The sequence below is a fragment of the Taeniopygia guttata genome, chromosome 1 (genome assembly GCF_048771995.1).
Source record: "Taeniopygia guttata chromosome 1, bTaeGut7.mat, whole genome shotgun sequence".
Classification (NCBI taxonomy): domain Eukaryota; kingdom Metazoa; phylum Chordata; class Aves; order Passeriformes; family Estrildidae; genus Taeniopygia; species Taeniopygia guttata.
This window is the reverse complement of record NC_133024.1, coordinates 86,060,772-86,080,287: the sequence shown is the minus strand read 5'-3', so window position 1 is coordinate 86,080,287 and position 19,516 is coordinate 86,060,772. Positions and strand designations below refer to the sequence as shown.

The 19,516-nt window shown below is 38.9% G+C and overlaps 1 protein-coding gene across 1 annotated transcript; it reads left to right on the top strand.

The window, feature by feature from the left end:
* Nucleotides 1-396: 396 nt before the first annotated feature.
* On the top strand, nt 397-18,354 carry RNF149 (ring finger protein 149). The gene is made up of 7 exons (XM_030278571.4): nt 397-1,060; nt 8,335-8,585; nt 11,406-11,474; nt 14,264-14,346; nt 14,816-14,912; nt 17,437-17,632; nt 17,876-18,354. The coding sequence occupies exons 1-7, from the start codon at nt 412-414 to the stop codon at nt 17,932-17,934; spliced, it is 1,404 nt and encodes a 467-aa protein (XP_030134431.3). The 5' UTR covers nt 397-411; the 3' UTR covers nt 17,935-18,354.
* The last annotated feature ends 1,162 nt before the right edge of the window (nt 18,355-19,516 follow it).

Below are 19,516 nucleotides of genomic sequence, written 5' to 3'. Positions count from 1 at the left end.
CCACTCTACAACCACATGAAAGGAGGCTGTAGCCACGTGGGGGTCGGCCTCTTCTCCCAGACAACCAGCGACCGTACAGGAAGACACAGCCTGAATTCGCGCCAGGTTGCGTTTAGGTTGGATGCTAGGAAGAATTCTTCACAGAAAGGGTGTAAGACATTGAAGTGAGCTGCCCAGGGAGGAGGTGGAGTCATCTGGTCTTGGAGTGTTTAAGGAAAGACTAGACGTGGGACTGAGTGCCATGGTCTAGCTGACATGGCGGTGCTTGATGACAGGTTGAATTCGATTATCTCAGAGGTCTTTTCCAACCTAATTGATTGTCACACCGTGTAGCTGGCGCCGAAGCGGTCCCAAGCCCCACGCCGCCATCGCCCCGCCCGCTACCTTGTCCGCCGGCCCCCCTCTCCCGGCATGCCGCGGGGCGGGGCGGCCCGGCCCGGCCCCCTGCTCGCCCTCAGCCGCGGCGGGCGGGCTCCGCCCCGGGCGGCACCGCGGGTACCTGCGCGGCGCGGGGCGGCCGCGGGGCAGAGCGCGCCGGCGGTGGCGGAGCGACCTGCGCACGCTTCTCCTGTCCGCGGCGGGGGCGGCCGGGCCATGGTGCGTCGCGCCCGGCTGGCGCTGGTGGCGGCGGCGCTGGTGGCGCTGGGGGCGCCGCCGCCGCCATGCGCGGCCGCCCGGGCGCTGGAGTGGTACACGGCGTGGGTGAGCACGGTCTACGTGGAGCCGCTCAGCAACCGCACGGTGCACGGCAGCACGGAGAGCGGCCGCTACGGGGACAGCTCGCCCAAGGAGAGCGCTCGGGGCCATGTGGGCATTCCCCGCGGCGCCTCGCCCCGCCACATGGAGGGCTGCGCCGCCGACACCGACTACGACGTGCCCCTGCCTCCCGGCGGCCGCGGGTCCCCCGAGGGCGACCCACCGACCTGGATCGCCCTGGTGGCCCGCGGCGGCTGCACCTTCAAGGACAAGGTCACCAACGCGGCGCGGAAGCGGGCGGCCGCTGTGGTCATCTACAACGAGGCCCGCTTCGGCAACAGCACCGTCTCCATGTCCCATCTGGGTGAGCTCCCCGCGCTCGCCGAGGGGTCGGGGGAATCGCTTTGTCTAGCGCGGCCCGCATCGGTGATGCGGCTCTGCGCAGTGAGGAACGGGCATGTGGGGAGGCAGAAATCCCTGTAAAAATGGTACAGAAAACCGGAATTTTGTTTTCTTTTGCTGTAAGCCACGCTAGGGGAAAAGCCGGGGCCGTCTTCTGTCTCCCAAGTTACGGGCCGGGCGTCAGGGAGGAAATGCGGCACAGCCACCGGGACCGGCGGCCGTGTGGCAGACTGGGGTGGGAGGCTTGGATTTCCTTTAGGGATACCTTTTTGCCTGGTACCCTCTGGCAGAATGGCTAGAGCGGTCACAGGTAGGCCGCTTTCTGCAGGCCGTCTGGAAACGCACCAGATATCCCGAAGATGCCTTCGGGTGCTTTTGTAGGTATAGCTGTAGCTGTTTGAAGATATCTTTAGAACAGGCTTTGTTGTAATAGCTTCATCGTCCTCTCCTGCGCAGGTCTGTTGTGAGTGAGAGAAAGGTGTAAGCATCAGGTAATCCTTAAACGCTCACAAATGCATTAGGAAAACTGAACCCTGCAGAAGGATGTTGGCATGTCTCAGCGTACTACTGCTGCTGTGTAGCCTGCAGAAAGGTTCTGTGATTTTTGCCCAGATAGGAATCCAGATGTTCTGTCATCACAGTTCCCTCTTGGGCGATGACACAAAAGACGTGCTGAATTTTTATGGTTATGACAATATTAAATGCTTAAATCAAAGAGGCAAAAAAAGCCTCAAAACTTGGCAGTAAAATCTGTTTGCTTTTGTAGATTTTTGAGAAATGGGAAGGTCTTCAGAGGAAGATGCAAAGACAAGGCAAACTGCGTAAAAAATTCTGTATATGCGTGCTTCACGTGGTTTTCCTACAATGAGTTTATTAGTACCTGGGCTCTCATTCCTGGTTGTGAGGAAGGGAAGGACCAGGAACTTGGATGAAGCAAAGCCATAATGTGTTTCTAAAGTAAACAAACTTCTTTTCTTAGTGTAGTGAGCTGAAAATCTCAGCTAGGGAGCTATTGCTCTATTGCACATGTTATTTATCTATTGGACAACACGTCTCGGCTCTTGGAATACCCAGTGGCACCAATTGGGGGATTGCAGTCATGATTCTTGGATTCTTGTTCTTAGCCTGCTGCTTGCTTGAGATCAGCCTGGTCCATTTCATATTCTTAGTTCACTGTGAAAGTGGAGGTGAGATGCTAGATAAAATGAACCTTTGGGTTTGATCCTAGGTGGTGATTGTGTAATACTGCTTTCATCTGAAACAGTTTCTTTTTTTACTTTCACCCTGTATTGGCCATTCAGTAGAATTTTTTTCCTCATTCTTCTCCGTTCCCCATTGTAACCTCCCATAAATATTATTTGCTCTTTTGTTGAATCATTTTCTCCTTCTCCCATTTTGCTTATTTTATAATTAAAAAAAAAATAATTCTTTTTTCTGTTGTCATCACTACAAAAGACCTTCTTGGACTTAATACTCAGTTTTGGACTTCACTAGTACAGTTACATTGGCCAATGGTGTAAAGAGAAGTGCTCTCTGACTGCTTGTTGGGTTTCTTTTCCTTGAACTGGTAGAATATTGCTGATGAAAGTTCCACCTATGTAGAGAGTGTGATTTAGTATAGTGCATATATACAATAATACATTTGTATTTATACTGGCTTCATAAATGGGGGTTTGACCTTACAATTGTATGAATGTGATTGTAATATATTGCAATATAATTACGAGCTCTGATGTAGTCATAAATGTTTGTTTCATGGTTGACACTTTCAGACTCGTAAATGTTTAAACACTTTCAGTGCACTTTGGGAATAAAGGGAAGAAGTACTGTTAGTGTTTTAAATCTTGGTCTATGTAAAGGGAGATGATGGAAAGGTCTGTGAAAGACTGGCAGAGAAGAATGGGCAAGGTAAAGCTATAGTTGACAGGATCTGCATTTTCATTTCTGTGAAGGGATTTGTGAACTGGCACATAAGGAAGCAAGCTTTCCTTCTGGGAGGAGTGCTGAGGATAAATGCTCTGGGAAATCTGCAGTGCAGTTACTAAGGAGTGGAGTTACATGCATAAGTAAAATCCGCTTAATGCATTTGCAATTAGTGGCACTGAAAATGATGTGAGATGGAACAGTGGTTATGGCTGGTAGAGCCATATGCAGCCCAAATTATGTGAAGGTGATAGACAGCTTTTGTGATTTCAGTGCCATCTTTTCGTTCTCCTCATGGAAAACCTAGCCTTTGAATTTTCTGGGATGTATGTGATACATGTGTGCTCTTCTTTTGGTTGCCTTATGGTGTTTTTGTCACCCTGAGTAAAAAGAGAGGTTCTTGATTAGGTGAAGAAATTATTTGTTATAGCTAATATCAAAGTGTTTAAAAAAGGACAAATGTTCCAAATAATCTGTATTTTTCACCTTGTAATGGTCATGAATGCAGTGAGTAGGGATTCGAACTAAACTTTTGGAACAAGAGAGTCGAGAATTTCAATGCGTAGCCTTGAAATCCTGTCCCTTCTTCCAAAAGAAGGTTCTGCAAATGTGACTCTACTGATATGTCTCATTTCAAGTCTTTGCTTTCTGTCCAAATTACATTGTTCAAAATGCTATATGACTTCTCTCCTCGAGGAAAGTAATAGTGGCACAATTTCATGTGTGGCTGAGAAGATCTTTCCATTGAAAACCTCTCATTTTACCCAAATGATCTGGGGAGTTGTATTTCATTTACTGAATCTGAATGACATAAATTCAGACTTCAGTTTTATAGACTTGGTAGGCAGTCCTAACTCTATTCGTTTTTGGTGATGATGATGAACTTAATACAATACAGAAGCTTCAAATTGCTTTCCAAAATCCAAATAAATATTGCATGTAAATATTAGCTGGGAGTGGGTTGGAGAGGAATCTGGAGAGGCGAAGTGTGTAGTGTTGTAGAGCCAGAGGCTCAGTTCTGGTTCTGAAGTTAGGGAGAGGCAGAGGTATATTGCAATGGAAAGAAAACAGGATCTTCTGGTTCTATAGTTTTCCTGTTATACTTCATGCTGAACACCCAACCATCTCTGTATCCCCCCCAAGCTAGGATTTGGTGATCCTGATCAGAACATAAGTCACCTTACCATAGACTATGGAATGAAATGCGGTTGTGCTTGACGTGCAGGGATGGGAGGCACTGGCTGTAATAGTTTGAGGTAGGTCTGGATTAGGGCTTTAATTCATGGTTTGTGGATTTAAGGGAAGCTTGGGACTTAATTTGAGTATATGACTGGCTACATAATGAAAATGATCTTTGATTTACCAACATACATCCAACTAGTTCTTTCCTCCATTGTCATGTTTTTTTAATGTACATGTATTGAACAAAACAGATGGAAATCACTTTGTGCTCATGATTCTATAAGTTCTTGGCATTTCCAAAGCAGCAGAGTTAGAGTTATTTTGGCATGTAGTTCAACTCTTAGCTACACTGCTTTCAGGACTATTCAGGATTCACAAATGCTGTATAATTTCTGTATTAGTGCTGTTTTGTACTGAAAGTTTCTGGTACTGTAACTGCTGAAAGGACTGTGGCTAGCTTTAGTAAGACCTGACTGTATGATGTTGAGCTGGTAATGCTGTTCTGAAGAAGCAGGACTAACTGCTTAAATCTGTCTTATAGATAAAAGTGCGTATGTATTGGCACTCAGGTGGAAAGAATATGTGTATTAGTGGTTATATATCCTCCTTGAGGCAGGTGAAAATACAGCATGCACCAGGGATTAGGTGAGATAAGGTTGGGGTAGATGGTTAAGACAAAGCTTGTTATGGGATTGCTAGTGTAGTGTTAGCATTTGTGTGGAACAGGAGCTAAAAAGAATATAAGGTGTTAGTTGTGGCAATATTATTAGGGCGCCTATGCTCAAATAAACAATGGTCTGACCTTAAACATTTTTACTAAGATGCTGGAACTGTGAGAGCTTTCTGACATTTCTCAGGAGGACAAAAAGTAGGGTGTGTCTGTGATCAGTTTCTGGATGACAGAAAAAGATCTTCATCTCTAAGTATGAATGGGAATAAATGTAGTTTGGTGTGCCTGCAATCAAGACCTGTAGCTGTCCTACTTTTTTCTCATCAGTAGAGCGCTGGTTTCCTTTTGCAAGAAAATACTGAGAGTGGTAGGAGTAAAACTATCTGCACTGGCAGGAAACATACCTTCATCTTCAGAGTTCCAGATTTGCCTTTTTTTGCAAGTATCCTAAGGGCTCTTCCAGCCCTCATAATGTAAAAAGCACAGACTAAACTTTTAAGTGGACCAAATTTCACTGAAGCATCAACCAAACCTATAAAAAAGAATTGGTTACTCTAGCAGAGTAAAAATGTGATTATTGTAAAACTAGAAGGTTATAGAAAGGCAAAGCCAATACAACATGCTTTCAGTAGATGCATGTATGTGACACTTGGAGTTTTCTTTATAAATGTGATTTGAGGTGTCTGAGTTGTGTGGCAGTTGAAGAAGTTGATGGAATGACTCACTATTATTTCAGTCTTTGAATAATGAGTTTCAGAGCAGCAGGCTAAAATTAGCAAGGAATGAGTTAAAACCCTTAGTGTTACAGGCTGCTCAGGGCAACTGCTTCTCTGAGACTGCTCTTGTTCCTTTTGTATTCATGGATTGCAATTATTCTTCTCTTCTTCCCCTTCTGTCTCATGACCTTCAAGGCCACTGTGTTTAGTTGCATGTACTTTTTTTTTATAGCAGGTTCATCAGCAAATCTTTAAAACTGTTAAAATGTGTTTAATGCGTATTTATTTAAAAATGTGTCATATGCTTATGTTAATTCTAAAAGTGGAAGGTGTCACATTGTCTAGCAGCCATTGTGCAAAAGTAGCCTGACTTTCATTTCAAGGAAATAACTGTCCGATAGTTGGGCATTCTGGTGACAAAGCAGAGGACAATACTCTTTGCTGTGGGTTTTTTTAAGTACTTTATCATTAGAAATAGTACAGAGAATCAGATAGCAGAATTAAACTGACTTAAGATTTCAGGACCGAGGTGGAAATTTACTGATTAAAAATGCAGGTTGTCTCTAAGATTGAAACTTCCTTTTCTTCCTTAAGCTTGGATGAAACCACATAAATCTTTCCAACACATTTGTACCATTCCCCGACCATCCTTAGGCACCCCTCCTGTTATTTGTAACTCTTAAAATTGATGAAGGACACAGGACCTAATTTCCTTATTTAGGTATGGGGATAGCAGTTCTTAGCAATGTAAGATAAATTCCCACTTTTGTATGTTTTTATCTTGCTAACTCCCTGGAATTGTGCAGGGTCAGAGAGCAGAGAGTGTTTCACACTCTAGTCTGAGTTTCATCAGGCTCTCTGGTAATGCTTTTGTGCTGTTTCAGAGAGAAGAACAATATTAATTAACCAAGTTGTAGTATGCTTGGACTTGGGGTATTGAGTAGGTCAACACATTGTTGGTGAGCAGAACTGATTAGTGGAGCCTGGGTGCTTGTTGTCTGTCTGTCTTCAGCTTCAGTGCTTTGTGTCTTCAAGCACGCCCACCGGGCAAGGCAACATAGGTGGGGTGAGTGTTGCTGGTGAGCAGAGTGGGGTGTCTGAGGGGAGGCACACGTTGGTGTAACTGTTAGGAAAATCCACTTTTTTTGCTGGGTTTGGATCTGGCAGACACAGTGTAATGGCTCTTAGAGTGGGTGATGAGAGGTGGGATGGTTCTGCTAAGGTGAAGTTGAGAAGGGAGGTTTATTCAGCTAATGCCTGGAACCTTTAGTTTTCAACCAGAGCAAGCTATATATGCCTTATGGAGGGAAGAATTCTAAATACACAAGTGAAACTTCAGCAAACTTCTTGGTAGCAGAGTGGCCAGATTGAAAAGCTGTCACAGCCAGAATTGTCTCAACTAAAGGAATTTAGTTTAAATAATTCAGGCAAACAACTCTTTGACTTAGTAGGCAGAGGTGGCTGAGGCCAGAATGCAGCTTTGAACTTTGAAAATCCCCATTTGATGTGATGCGATAAATAAGGAAGCCATTTCTTCTGACATAGCTTCTCCATAAAGAATCTAACACAGCCAGAAAAGAAAAAGGCTTTAAGCCTTCAGGGGGAGGTCCTGTTGCAGGTAGGTAGTCTTTTGTGAATCTAGAAAAGGTAACTGTAACATTACAGCTTTAGATTTTCAGCTAGAAAAACCCCTTTCTTTTTTTCCTTTCTCTCTGAATCAAAACTAGTTTAACTTTTTCTCAGAGGCAGGAGAGCAAAGTAAACTATGAAGCTGTGACTTACCAAGGTGGCAGCAGTGTTGGTACACACAAAAAAGAATTACAGAAATAGCATGGAACAGTGAAAATGTGATGGTTTTAATAGGTACATTTGTTTGTAATTTGTTTTTGTAATACTTGGGCTAGATATTTCTGAGAATACTGGGTATTCTTCCAGAAAAAAATTGAGTAAAACACTGGTCACAGAGGCTTTTGCATTTTGCTATTTGGTCTTGATAGTATCTTACTGGTTTTTGGTGGCATTTTTGGTTTTTTTTTGAAATTAGGTTTCTTTCATATGAAATGAGAGCTCTAGACTTCTAATACATTAGAAAAATCCTTTTGTTCACTGCTCCCAAAAGAGTTACAAAGTATTTCTTGACAAGTCCTTGTCATGAAGTCTCATTACATTTTGAATATTTAGTATTAAAGCATCTGTAAGTATTTCAATGTTTAAAATAATTTATTATTTAATTTATTAAATATATGAATCTTTTTTCTCTTTTTTAATATATCCAGTATAATTGGACTATAGATTCAGATTCGAACTAAATTGAAATGTCTCTCTGTGATGTTCACATACTGTCTCCATCTGCAACTAAAATTCTCACGCTGACAAATGAACGACCAGCTGTTCCTGATCTGCAAGCTAGAACTTAAACTGCTTTGAGATGAGCTGTGTGTGACTTGTCTGTTTTTTTGCATGGTTCCACATCTTACCTTGCTGTGGAATGATGACTGTAGGCCTTGAACAGTAAAGATGCATCTGTTGAACTTTATCCTGTGTTTGAGAGTTTTTGAAAGTAAATAAAGGATTCTTTACCAGTAAACTTTCTATCAATTCTGTTATGCCTGATAAAAGCACCGGTGGCTTTCCTATAACTTTTCTTGCTGATCTTAACTGAAGAGGCCAAATTACCCTCAAGTAAGAATGCCTACATTTTTACTGTGACTGCTGACTTTTTCCTTTTTTTATTCCCTCCAACAGGAACAGGAAATACAGTGGTGATAATGGTTGGCTATCCAAAAGGAATAGAGATATTGGAGCCAGTACGAAGAGGGATCCCAGTAACAATGAGTATTGTTGTTGGTACACGCCATGTGCAAGAATACATTAGTGGTCAATCAGTTGTGTTTGTAGCCATTGCCTTCATCACCATGATGATTATATCGCTTGCTTGGCTCATCTTTTACTATATACAGCGTTTCCTCTATACGGGATCACAGTTTGGAAACCAGGTAAATGGAGCTAATGGCACTTAAGAGTAGATACCTCCTTCTTGTGTCAAATCAGTTGCCTAACTTTGATTGCATTCTTGAAGATCTGTGTCTTCTTCCTATTTTGCTAACTGTGAATGCTGCTCAGCAGCAGTCAGTGAGGGTAATAAGCACTATGCTAATTGGCATCACAAGTTTGACTAGTTATAATTATTAGGTTCTCATATGAAGTAATGAGAAATACATTTAGCCACTTGTCAACAACAGCTTCTTATGTGATCTTATGTTATCTGTCACCTAACTGAGCTTCCTTCCTTTTGACAAGAAAAGTTATTTTCGTTCTTCAGTAATTTCCATTTTGAAAGTACTAACTGCACTAACCAGACTTTTTTAATGGAAAGAGAGACTATGGTAAGGTTTTCTTTTTTAATTTTCTTATAAAACCCACAAATTCTTCAGGGTTGAATTTTTAGTTCTATGACTTTATGAAAGCTACTTTTGGTAGTTGTAATTCTACAACTCCACTGTAGAGTTACTGAATTACAGCAGACTAGAAGGTGCGTGTGTGGTGAGATTCAGTTCTCTTGGGCTGCTCAAGGTACTGAGAAGGTTTGGAAAGAGTAATTTTGCTCCTTCTTTGCCCTTCTCACATTTCTGTACTTACAACAAAAAAAAAACCCCAGCTTTACTTTTTTCCCCTGAGGAAAGAAGTTCATCATAGAACAGTTTAGGCTGGAAGGGACCTCTTGACTCCTGCAATCAAGAGAGCGACTTATATGGAGTTACTGAGGATGCAAGTCCACCTGAGTTTTGAAAATACCTTAGAATGGCACTTAGCTCTGCTTTTCAGCTACTGCAGATAGGTTAGGTTTCTTCCGTGATCATCAGCAGCTCTACCATCTGCAGGTTCTCTTTTTTTTTATCCTCTGTTCAAGAAAAAATATTGTTTCAATTAGTGCTTAGCATGTAGACTTCTGCCTTTTCCATGATGGTGTAGATTCTAGCTTTGGGGGAGGAAGGATGGGATTTTTGTCTGCTTTCAGAAGTCTGAACTCTATAAATAGAGGACTCTTCTAGGAAAATACTTAATTTCTCTTTTCAATAACTGAGGATAACACACAGGACTTCTGTATTGGTTAACCTTGTGGTCTCCCTGAAGTTTTGGTTTTCTAGAGTCTTTTTTACTAAGTTTTAAATCTTAGCATTTACTTTCTGAGAATACTTTCGGGAAAACAAAATTTAAAAATTTTCAGAACCATTTATAGGCAAAGGCGTGTGTTTCTGTGTTGTAATAGTTGTTTGGTGAAGAAAGTTGCTTCTTCCTGTTGCCTTTTAAATAGTTTACACAGAGGAAAGTTCACATGCTTTATGAAGCACCATACTTTAGTTTTAAGGATGTGAATTCAATGTTTCTAAGAAACTTGTGCCACAAACTCTTAATAGGATCTTGCTATTGTCATCCAAATGCCAGTAGATTTTGCCAGTGCTTGTCATCTGAATGCTTCTTAAATAAACTGTCTAGCATTAGAAGGTTATGCCCTTTTCTCAATTATTTCTCTTCTAAAATAGCCATTGAAAATAAAAATGATGAAAAGTTGAAAATGTTTTGATGATATTAGTTGAGATGTATTAAGAGTCTTAAAGGAATTTTGGAAACAAAAAGCCACTTTCTAACTCAAATCTTGTTTTGCTTGGCTTACAGACTCAGTTAAAACTAAAACTTGTGAGTTAAATATGTTATGCTTTAAAGCAAGCTGCAGTATAATTGCTAAATGAAGATGGATATCTTAAAATTTATTCTAATATCAGTTTAGCAGTAAAATTATAGAAGATCTCCTTGCTACTGAAGATGAAAGCAGGACTGTGCAGAAAACCCTGAGAAGGTGGAATAGGGTTGTGGTTTTGTCCATTTCTGGAAGATTTTTCAGACAATTTATCTTTAACTCCATAAAAATTAAAAAAAATAACAACTTTTAGTACTATACATTTGTAAAATTATATATGTCATCATAATTCTTACAGAGAAAAGCTTCCATTATGGGTTTGGGGTTTTTTATTCCTTTATGATACTTTACTGAGGGTTGCTGCTAGACAGGTCAGCCTCTGTCAACTGAGAGTGTTGAGTTTCTCAGTTTCTTGCAGTAGCTAGCACTTTGTCTTGGACTACAGTACTGCTTTCTTTTCTCGCTTCCCCTCTGAGCATAATTATACTGTCTAGAAGTCCAGTATGGTGCATCATGTCTGTAAAGCCTTTCTTGCCATCTCCTTTGCATAATGTGTCCTTTGCATAAAGTGCAAAGCTTTGTCCAGCGCAGGAGACAGTGTTTAACTGAGGGGAAGTATTAATAGCTACAAGCAGCCTTTTGACCTGGTGGCCAGCTGTAGGCTGCCTGGCCGGATTCCACTTCTCCCAGCCTGGTGCAAAACGTACGGTGTGCTTGCTCATGGGCTTGCCTGACTGGAAGGTCTGGTTATGTGGTTGTTGTTACAGCTCTGCTTGCCTCTAAAGCCTACAAGGGTTTCAGCTTTCCTGGGTGGGAAGGGCCTTCATGGCTGGTGGTACTTAGGATGCGGGGCTGCGGCTGCGGGCGGGCTCGGCTAACTCCGCACGGCTGCGGCTGCTGCTGCGAGCAGCGCGCCTGCCCAGCCTCAGGAGCACACCGCTTACTCAATATCTGCTGCCTGGAAATAGTTTATAAACAAATTCATTGCACAGAGATCAATTTAATTATTTTAGACACGTTTGGAAGACTCAGCAATTCACGTGTAAAGTATTTAAAAACTTTGAGATGTAGTTCCTGAAACAACTGTGTATACTAACGCTTAAAATCTTATTTCAAGGGACATAGGAAAGAAACCAAGAGAGCTATCAGCCAGCTTCAGCTGCATACTGTGAAACGTGGAGAAAAGGTAATTCAGTGTCTCTAGTTATTGCTGTAAATTTTAAATATGGTTGTAAAGTCTTCAAAGAATTTAAACTAAAATTACCACAATATAATGGTAATTCTAGGCTTATGTTAGGGCCTATGTTTAAAAACTTGAGCTACTTATGAAATTAAGGCTACTTTGTTGCAAATAATCTCTGATTATACAGAACTATAGGGAACTGCTACTATAGAGATGAGGAAACATTGTTATCTTTGTTATCTTTAGCACTTGAAAACATCAACAGGTGGATTGCAAAATAATTCCGGAAGTTCTCAGAGCTGATGTAATGTTCTGTTTTCTTAAAAGAACATTCATCTTATTGATCAGAAGGCCTTAAAAATATAAAAAGCTTTGAAAAATAAAACACTTGTTTCATCTTTTGACATCTAATACATTAAGGATCTGTGTAGGCTTAACCTGAAGCATAAATTTTTTAAAGTACATTTCTGTATTATGAAATAAAGCTAATCTAAAAATTAAAGCAGATTTCAGGAAGCTGGCTTAGACAGCATATGGCATAAACTCAGCTGTATTAGAATAACTGAAGTAGAAAAAGCCAACATTTTGAAAGAAAATATTTTAGTTGGAGTTTTGAGAGTGCTGATCCTAGATGCAAAATTAGCTTCTGACTAGATTTCTGCTGCTACATAGGAATTTTTTCCCCTCAATCCTTGTCTTACTTGATGAGTTTTTATTTAAGGATTGATTTACTTGGAGATGAAAAACAAGGATTTTAAAGTCTGTGAATAAAATTTAAGTGAGAAATGACATTGATATGTAAAAACTTTAAAAGCAGTAGTCCAGCAGAAGCTGTTCCACTCAGGTCATGTACTACAGAGAATATGTCCTTCATTTAGTAAATCTGTTTTGAAACTTCGAAGACACTTCTGGGATTTTTTTAACTTTCTCGCCCTTTCCTTTTATGCTTTCAACATGCTTAAATAGTGTTTTACAAATATTTCTTACTTTTAATTAGATTATTTTTTGAGGGAGTTTAGCATATATTTCAAGCTGTGAACAGAGGGATACTCATACTTCAGTTCATACAATGGTGGCATTAGAGATCAAGAAAGACAGAATTGAACCCAAACTTGTATAAAGCACTATCAGAGCATAATGTCAGTGTAGGAAGAAAGGGACATAGAAGGGTCATGATAAAACCTATGTTAAAAACCACACAGAAGATGTTAACAGCTTTTAAAATTGATGTTCAGTAAAATCCTCCAAATAGGATTTGTATTGCATGATTTTTGCAGTATACAGGGAGTTCCTTCCAATAAATATACCCTTGGCTAAAGCAAATAAAATGGGGGAATTTCTTATACACTATGCTGATTATTCCTATGAGTGTCATGTTCATTAAGAGTAGAATGAGATAAGGTTAGAATCTCTCTGTTAAAATAGAGCTTTTGTGTGTGGTAGATCTCATTAATGTGATTTGAATCAACCCGCTATCAGCAAATTTATGTAACTTACTGATGCAGAGATATTTTCATGAACTAATATAAATTTGGACATTTGTACTGTCTACTCTGTAAATGTATATTTTTTCTTTCAATATTTCCTTTCAGCCATTTAAAGAGTCTATTTCTTTTGTTTTGATGCAGTACAGTCTTTCATTATCCCCACTTCAGGTTAGGATATTTAACTAAAAATAGGTCATATATTAAAAGTGTATTTACTATCATGTAGATTTTTCCTGAGAAGCTTACGGGATTATTGTAAAATGGACACTCATTTGAGTATGTGCTACATATGGTGTGCTTGGATTTTGCCTCTTGTACAGAATAAAAAATAACTTGTTATAGAATAAGCACTTGTCTTAACTTTGCTTACCTAAAAAAAAAACCAGTCCTAATGTGATTTACTTAGGAATTTAAGGCATTAATTGTGTAAATTCATAGCATGCAAAGGAGGGAAATACTGGCATTAAACTTGAAAATTTCCTTGCAGAACTAATTAGATAAATGCATGTATTGAAACTGAAGTGCTTTAGTAAGTTGTAAATCAAAATTACTAATTTTTTGGGGATGGCAGCAGAGGAATTTTTCCACTGGCTGTTCTTCTAATACTTAGAATTTATGCAGCCCAATTAAAGTTGGATTATTTTTCTTGTATTTGGAGCTATCCATCATATTTACACTGCAACTCTAAGCATGGCTTCAGGAAGACAGTAAGACCTCTTAGAAAAGATATTTAACCCTTAGATAAAAGTAGGAGTGGGGAAATGGTGTTCTGTCTAGTGTGAACTTGGAGAAAGGTTTTAAACTAAATTGCATACTTGTGTTCTCTTCTGGCTATGAAGGAATATCTGCTAGGATGTGGTAGAAGAAAGAAAAAGGTGAAGAAGAGGTTTGCAGTATTCAACCCCAAAAATCTCTTCCTGCTCTTTGAAATCTTTGGGACTATTGTTCAGAATTAGATTGCACACTTTGATTTGTGCTGATTTCTTAAAATGTTTTCATCTTAAAGCTACCTTCAACTGAAACATTCTTGTGCTCCCATGAACAAAGCCGATGTGTGAGACTTAATGAATTACTTAGGATGCCATGTCTAGTTATTTAAATTAGAAAATCTGGGTTTGGCTGCTTTTAGTATTTGATAACTTGATCAAATCACCTCTTGATATAATCTCAAATTAAATGAGGTAGATTTTTTTTATTTGCTATACCATTTAATATATTTTGCATTCTTTGAAGCTAGTTATTATACAAAGCTTGTTCTGTAATGAAGTGTGAATGTAATGCACTTAAATATGTTGTCAATTTTAGGGTTTAGATGTTGATGTGGAAAACTGTGCTGTGTGCATTGAAAACTACAAACTGAAGGACACTGTCCGAATTCTGCCATGCAAGTAAGTGGTCGTAGTTACTCTTTACTCTATAGCATGTTTTTCTAAAGAAATTAGATGATCTTCCTATAAGTTCTTCTGAACCTATGGTGGCAGAGCTGAAGCTGCAATTTTTATGGCCCGTTAAATGTTGAAGGCCATTGTGAGACTGTGTAGCACTTCATATGTATGTGGAGGCTAGGGAGCAATTGGGAGAACTGTAGGGGTGAATTAGAGCTTGCTTAAATTAGAGCTGTACACTGTTGAACTGATAACTGCGTGGTGTCTTTGTGGTTATTAGCATCTCCTCTTCAGAAAGCTGGCATGAACCAAAAGGTTTCCAGAACCTTATCTGTATTAGTAAATTGAGCAGCAGCTATTAAGTCAAGATTATAAAGTAAAAGTTTATTTTTAGTGTCTTAACTTGTACACTGTTTGAAGGAGGGATCTGTGGCTTTCATGATAAGTTCTAACGAGCATTTCTTTTCTTTAGGCACATCTTCCATAGAACATGCATCGATCCTTGGCTTTTGGACCACCGAACTTGTCCAATGTGTAAACTAGATGTTATCAAAGCTCTGGGATATTGGGTATGTTGCACCTACTTTAATTTTCAAAGTAGAAGTACAGTTTGGGAGGCAAGACTTTGTGTAACTGTTTAGAATGAGAGCAGCTGGTATTTCACAAGAGTTGAGAAGCTGGACAAAGATGCAAAGAGTAATTGAATGAGAACCAGAAAAATAAGGGAATTTTATGGGTAAAAACTTAAATGTATTGAGCAACTTATCAATCTTCTTTGATAACCAATTTTTTCTATATCCAGCTGATAATATTAGGGAATTTGAAACAGAGTTGAGACTGTTTGCTCAGGCTGCAAAAATATAACTAAATTAAATAAATATAAAACATACATTTGATGTTGTTGAGAACTGTGATTCAGAGGAAGAAATTATAATTTTTCTACATAGAATGTTTGTGTACTTCCACATATGCCCCATGATTTATCCCTGTAAATGAGCTGGTACCTAAAACCTTCCTAACATTCACCAGAAATTGGTTAAGTAGAGAAAATGATGTGCTCTCATTTCTTTCTGACAGCACCAGAAAAGAGAGATGAAGACACATGCGGTAGGTTACTCAGTCACTGTTGATAAATAGTCTTGAGTTTCACTAAAATGCAATAGGCAAGAATGTACCTCTCTTATCTCCTACTTGTCTACAGATATCTCTAGAAAATAGAGGCAGTTTTTTGGTTTCAGGGACTTTCCTTTCAAACACTAGGTCTGTGTTTTGACTACCTTTTCTCTTACTTCATTGCAGAGACTTACCAGATCTGTGGAAGAGTGTTAGGAATTACTGTTTTGTTTTGTACTCTTGCTATATAATATGTATATACCAGATTTTGGTGCTTCTGTGTATTAAGTCAGAATTTACCTGGGAATTGCAATCTTGTTGTCATGTGGAATAGCTATTGCTACTTTAATATTGTTATATTAGCAGCTTGGTTTCTGCTCACATTCAATTCTTGGGGTTGATGTATCTTGTATTAGATGCAGAAGGACTTATCTTTTTGAATACAGGCTGGAAACTGAAATACTGGAACCTTCAGAATAATTATATTCCCTGAATTTGTGCTGTTGCAGAGGATACTAAGCCCAACCAGGAAGAGTAATAACTCCTCTGCTTTTTGGATAAAATGACTTTTGGAAAGCAGATTGAGTGGGATTATGTTAAATGGAGAAGCCCAGTTCATTTTTCTAATGAAATGAGGCAAATAGGTCCTGTGTTTGCATCAGTTGTTCAAGTCTCAATGAAGCTAATGTAGTAAATCATTCAGGAATTTTTTCTAGCTTAGTTTTTAGTTTGTTCAGGTTGCCCAATCTAGTCTGTGGAGTGATTGCCTGATTTTTTTTTACTGATGTGAAGAAAAGAAGTGCAAAGAGCAAGGCAGCTTCTCTCAGCACTGCACTCTGAACCTGAAGAAAAAAATGTGCAGCATTATAGAAATATACTAAACCTTCTGCAGGGAGGCTCAAGGCTCAGTTCAGTTACGGACAACAAGTACTATAGATGTATTTACATTTTTAAAGGCTTGAAGTAGAAAAAAGGCATTAAGACCTATGACATGGCTTTTGTAAAGAGCAGACTTCAGTGGTCTTGTTCTTCATTATGCTGTTTTTTATGTGAGAAAGAACTGCAGCTCAGCATGTCGGACTGATTTTGTAGGGCATTCATTACTGAATATTGTAGTTTCAGTGCTTATTGAACTGTTTTAAGTTCTGGAAACCAAAATCATTGATGCCCCCTCCTGTCTGCAAATGTAAAGATTGTGTTCAATTGTATCATGTCTATAGCTCATTAGAATTCAGTACATTTTAAATTATGCTGATTTGATGCTAAAGAATTTGTTAAATTTTAAGATGGGCTTTTGCTAGTTGTTTGAGGAATGAAAAGATACTTTCTAGTAAGCAAAAAGAATAGCTACTTAAACTGCAATATATTTGCTTATGTATAAATAATATCAGTATATCTATGGCAATGAAGGTAGTTTGTTTAGTTGTAGAAACAGAACTGTATGTGTAGGAGTTTGATCCATTCTGAAAATTAATTCAGAGTTGTTTGTTCACCCGAGTCCGAGTTTAAAAAAAAAAAAAAAAAATCCACACCCCAAAAAAAACCAACAAACCAAAAACGTGGCCAACTACTACTATAGGGAAGAAACAGGACTTAGAGACTTCTGCAAAGTCAAAGAATCAGTAGGCTTCCTCAGTGGGGACTTTGTATATGCTGAGCCTGCTCCTAACCTTCAGCCATACTGTTGCTACAGGGTTGAAGTAATCCATCCAAAAGGCTGACTGGGTGGACTCTTCCTGTTTCTTCTCTTGGCTTTGGGGCGGCTTTGGAGAAATGGCTTTTCTTTTGGTTGGCTTTCTTTCTTGCAGTCAGACAATAACCTTGAAAGTGGACAATATCAACACTTTTCCCAGGAATGCACACGTAATAGCTAAAAATTGATCTTTTTTCCAATAAGGTGAGCTTACAAAAGATGACATGGAGGAATGTTGATGTCTGATTGTAGACAAAAGTGACAGTTAAATATGTTTAATTTTGTAGGGGGACCCTGAGGATGTACTTGAAGTTCCAATACCTGAATCCATAAGTGGCAGCGTTTCAGTTGGAAGTCTGAGTATTGCTTTGCAAGATGATGACAGAAACGAAGTAAGCGAATTGTCAGCTTCCTCCACTAATGAGTCTGTATTGCAGTGTACCAGCTTAAAAGAGGATGCAGGGGAAACCACAGCATTGCTTGGTAAGTAATTCAGTGTTTCACTGGACATATCTTAGCACTAGACATTGCATTAGAAGCTATTCTCTAGCTGGTGTGAGCAGGTAGTACTGCACTATAGAGCAGACTGAGTGGTGTCACTACTACTGCTCTTCAAAAAATACAAGCAAATTTTCAAAGAACTCTGTCAAGCTGGAAATAACTGGACTTGGGGGAAAGAAAGATGTAAGCAGTGTAACAATTTTTCTTTTAATTCCTGATTTCTAGATGTTGATGCCAGTAATAACCGTCATGGAGAACATCTATCCAATGGAAATTCCCACTGAACTGCTTCATGGAAGATTCCTTGAATAGACTGTTGAAGAACTATTATTTTTTATTTAATTAGTATGGACTTTTGTCTAGTTAAAACAGAAAAAAATAACAATGTAAATTATTTTACCTTTCAGACTTTTCTAGCTGGTGTTCCAAAAGGGCTAATAACTAAGAATTTTGTACATAGGAGGATTTTATAAAATCTCCTCTGGATGTCTCATCCGAAAAAAAAATGCAATAACCCTTTTTCTGTAAGCATTGTTGCAATGTCATTGTGTTCCAGAGGGCTGTAACAAAGCTGAAGACTAGGCAGTGAAAATAATGTAGACTGTGTAACGGTTAAATATTTTGGATGCACTATCTACATTCAGTATGTACACATGGAGAACACTTACAAGCTATAACTATTAAAATGTTCTGAAAGTCCTGAACTGTTGTAATTGGAGATGAATATTCTCTGAAAAGACATTAACCTTGAAGGAATCAAATAAGTTAATGGATATGTTGCATATCCTTTTCTTGTGATGGAAAAATTGCTGGTTGCAACATGTAACAAGTACTTATTCTATCTTGTAATGTGTTCTGCTCAGAGTGAATGTTGAGAAAAGGAAACCTCCATCTTGCTAGCTTTCTGTACTGAATTTTGGCAGTAATAGGTTGTGCTAGGTGGTCTTCACGTGCTGAGCATGTAGACATTTAGTATATGCACACTGGTTACCTCTTTCAATCTTAAAACAGAGGTAAAGGGCTAATTATGGCTAAAATATATTTATTAGTCTATTTATAAGAAGTTATGTCATTTCTGCTTGTTCCTGATCCTATCCTGACCCACTTTATGTACAAATTGAAACCGTTTCTTAAGAAGTACAAAGGTTGGGTTTGTTCAGCTTTTTCTTTTCCTTTGCATAGAGATGCTGGAATTCTCTTAGATATTCCACATTAGGAGTTTTGACTGGGTTTACCATTAGCTTTTATTCCTTTTTTTTAGATTAGCAGTACTGTGCCTTATAGTAAAACACTTAAGAAATCTGAAGCATCTGAGAGTAAATATAAACCCTGGCATCTCCCATTATGACCTCTTATTCAAATATTTATATACTGTAAGTGGTATAAGGAATTGCTAAACTGTTTTGTAAAGAAATATGTATATTTAAAACACTACTTAAGAGTGTTAAGTGAATTGTTTAGGATTTTAGCATTGTCATGTTATAAATAATATGCTACATTCCTCAATTTTCTTTTGTAAAGCTGTTGCTACAGATTGCTTAAAACAGTGTCTTTCACTAGACATTTGTTTTAGAGTGCATTTTGTTTTTAAAATGTATATTTGGAATGTTTTTAAGAAAATATGCAATTCTTTTTCTAACTTACATTGAGCTTCAATAGAAGCAATAACTTTTTTTTTAATTTTACAATGAATGTTCCAGAAATGACAGAGGGGGAAATATAATCTGAACTTCCAGTTTGCAGAGCAGATGTTTCACCCTAAATTTCCTTCAAAAAAATTCCTGTTAATACCTACTTTAGAAAAATCTGCCTCTTCCCTGTAGGAGTATAACTTTTAGGTTTACTGGAAAACTGTCAGTTTGTAGT

Bases quoted from the DNA above. Each gene is read 5' to 3' on its own strand.
- RNF149 (XM_030278571.4), top strand. From the start codon at position 412: ATGCCGCGGGGCGGGGCGGCCCGGCCCGGCCCCCTGCTCGCCCTCAGC. The intron at 1,061-8,334 runs GTGAGCTCCCCG...TCCCTCCAACAG, and splicing joins CGTCTCCATGTCCCATCTGG to GAACAGGAAATACAGTGGTG. The intron at 14,913-17,436 runs GTATGTTGCACC...TTAATTTTGTAG, and splicing joins TCAAAGCTCTGGGATATTGG to GGGGACCCTGAGGATGTACT.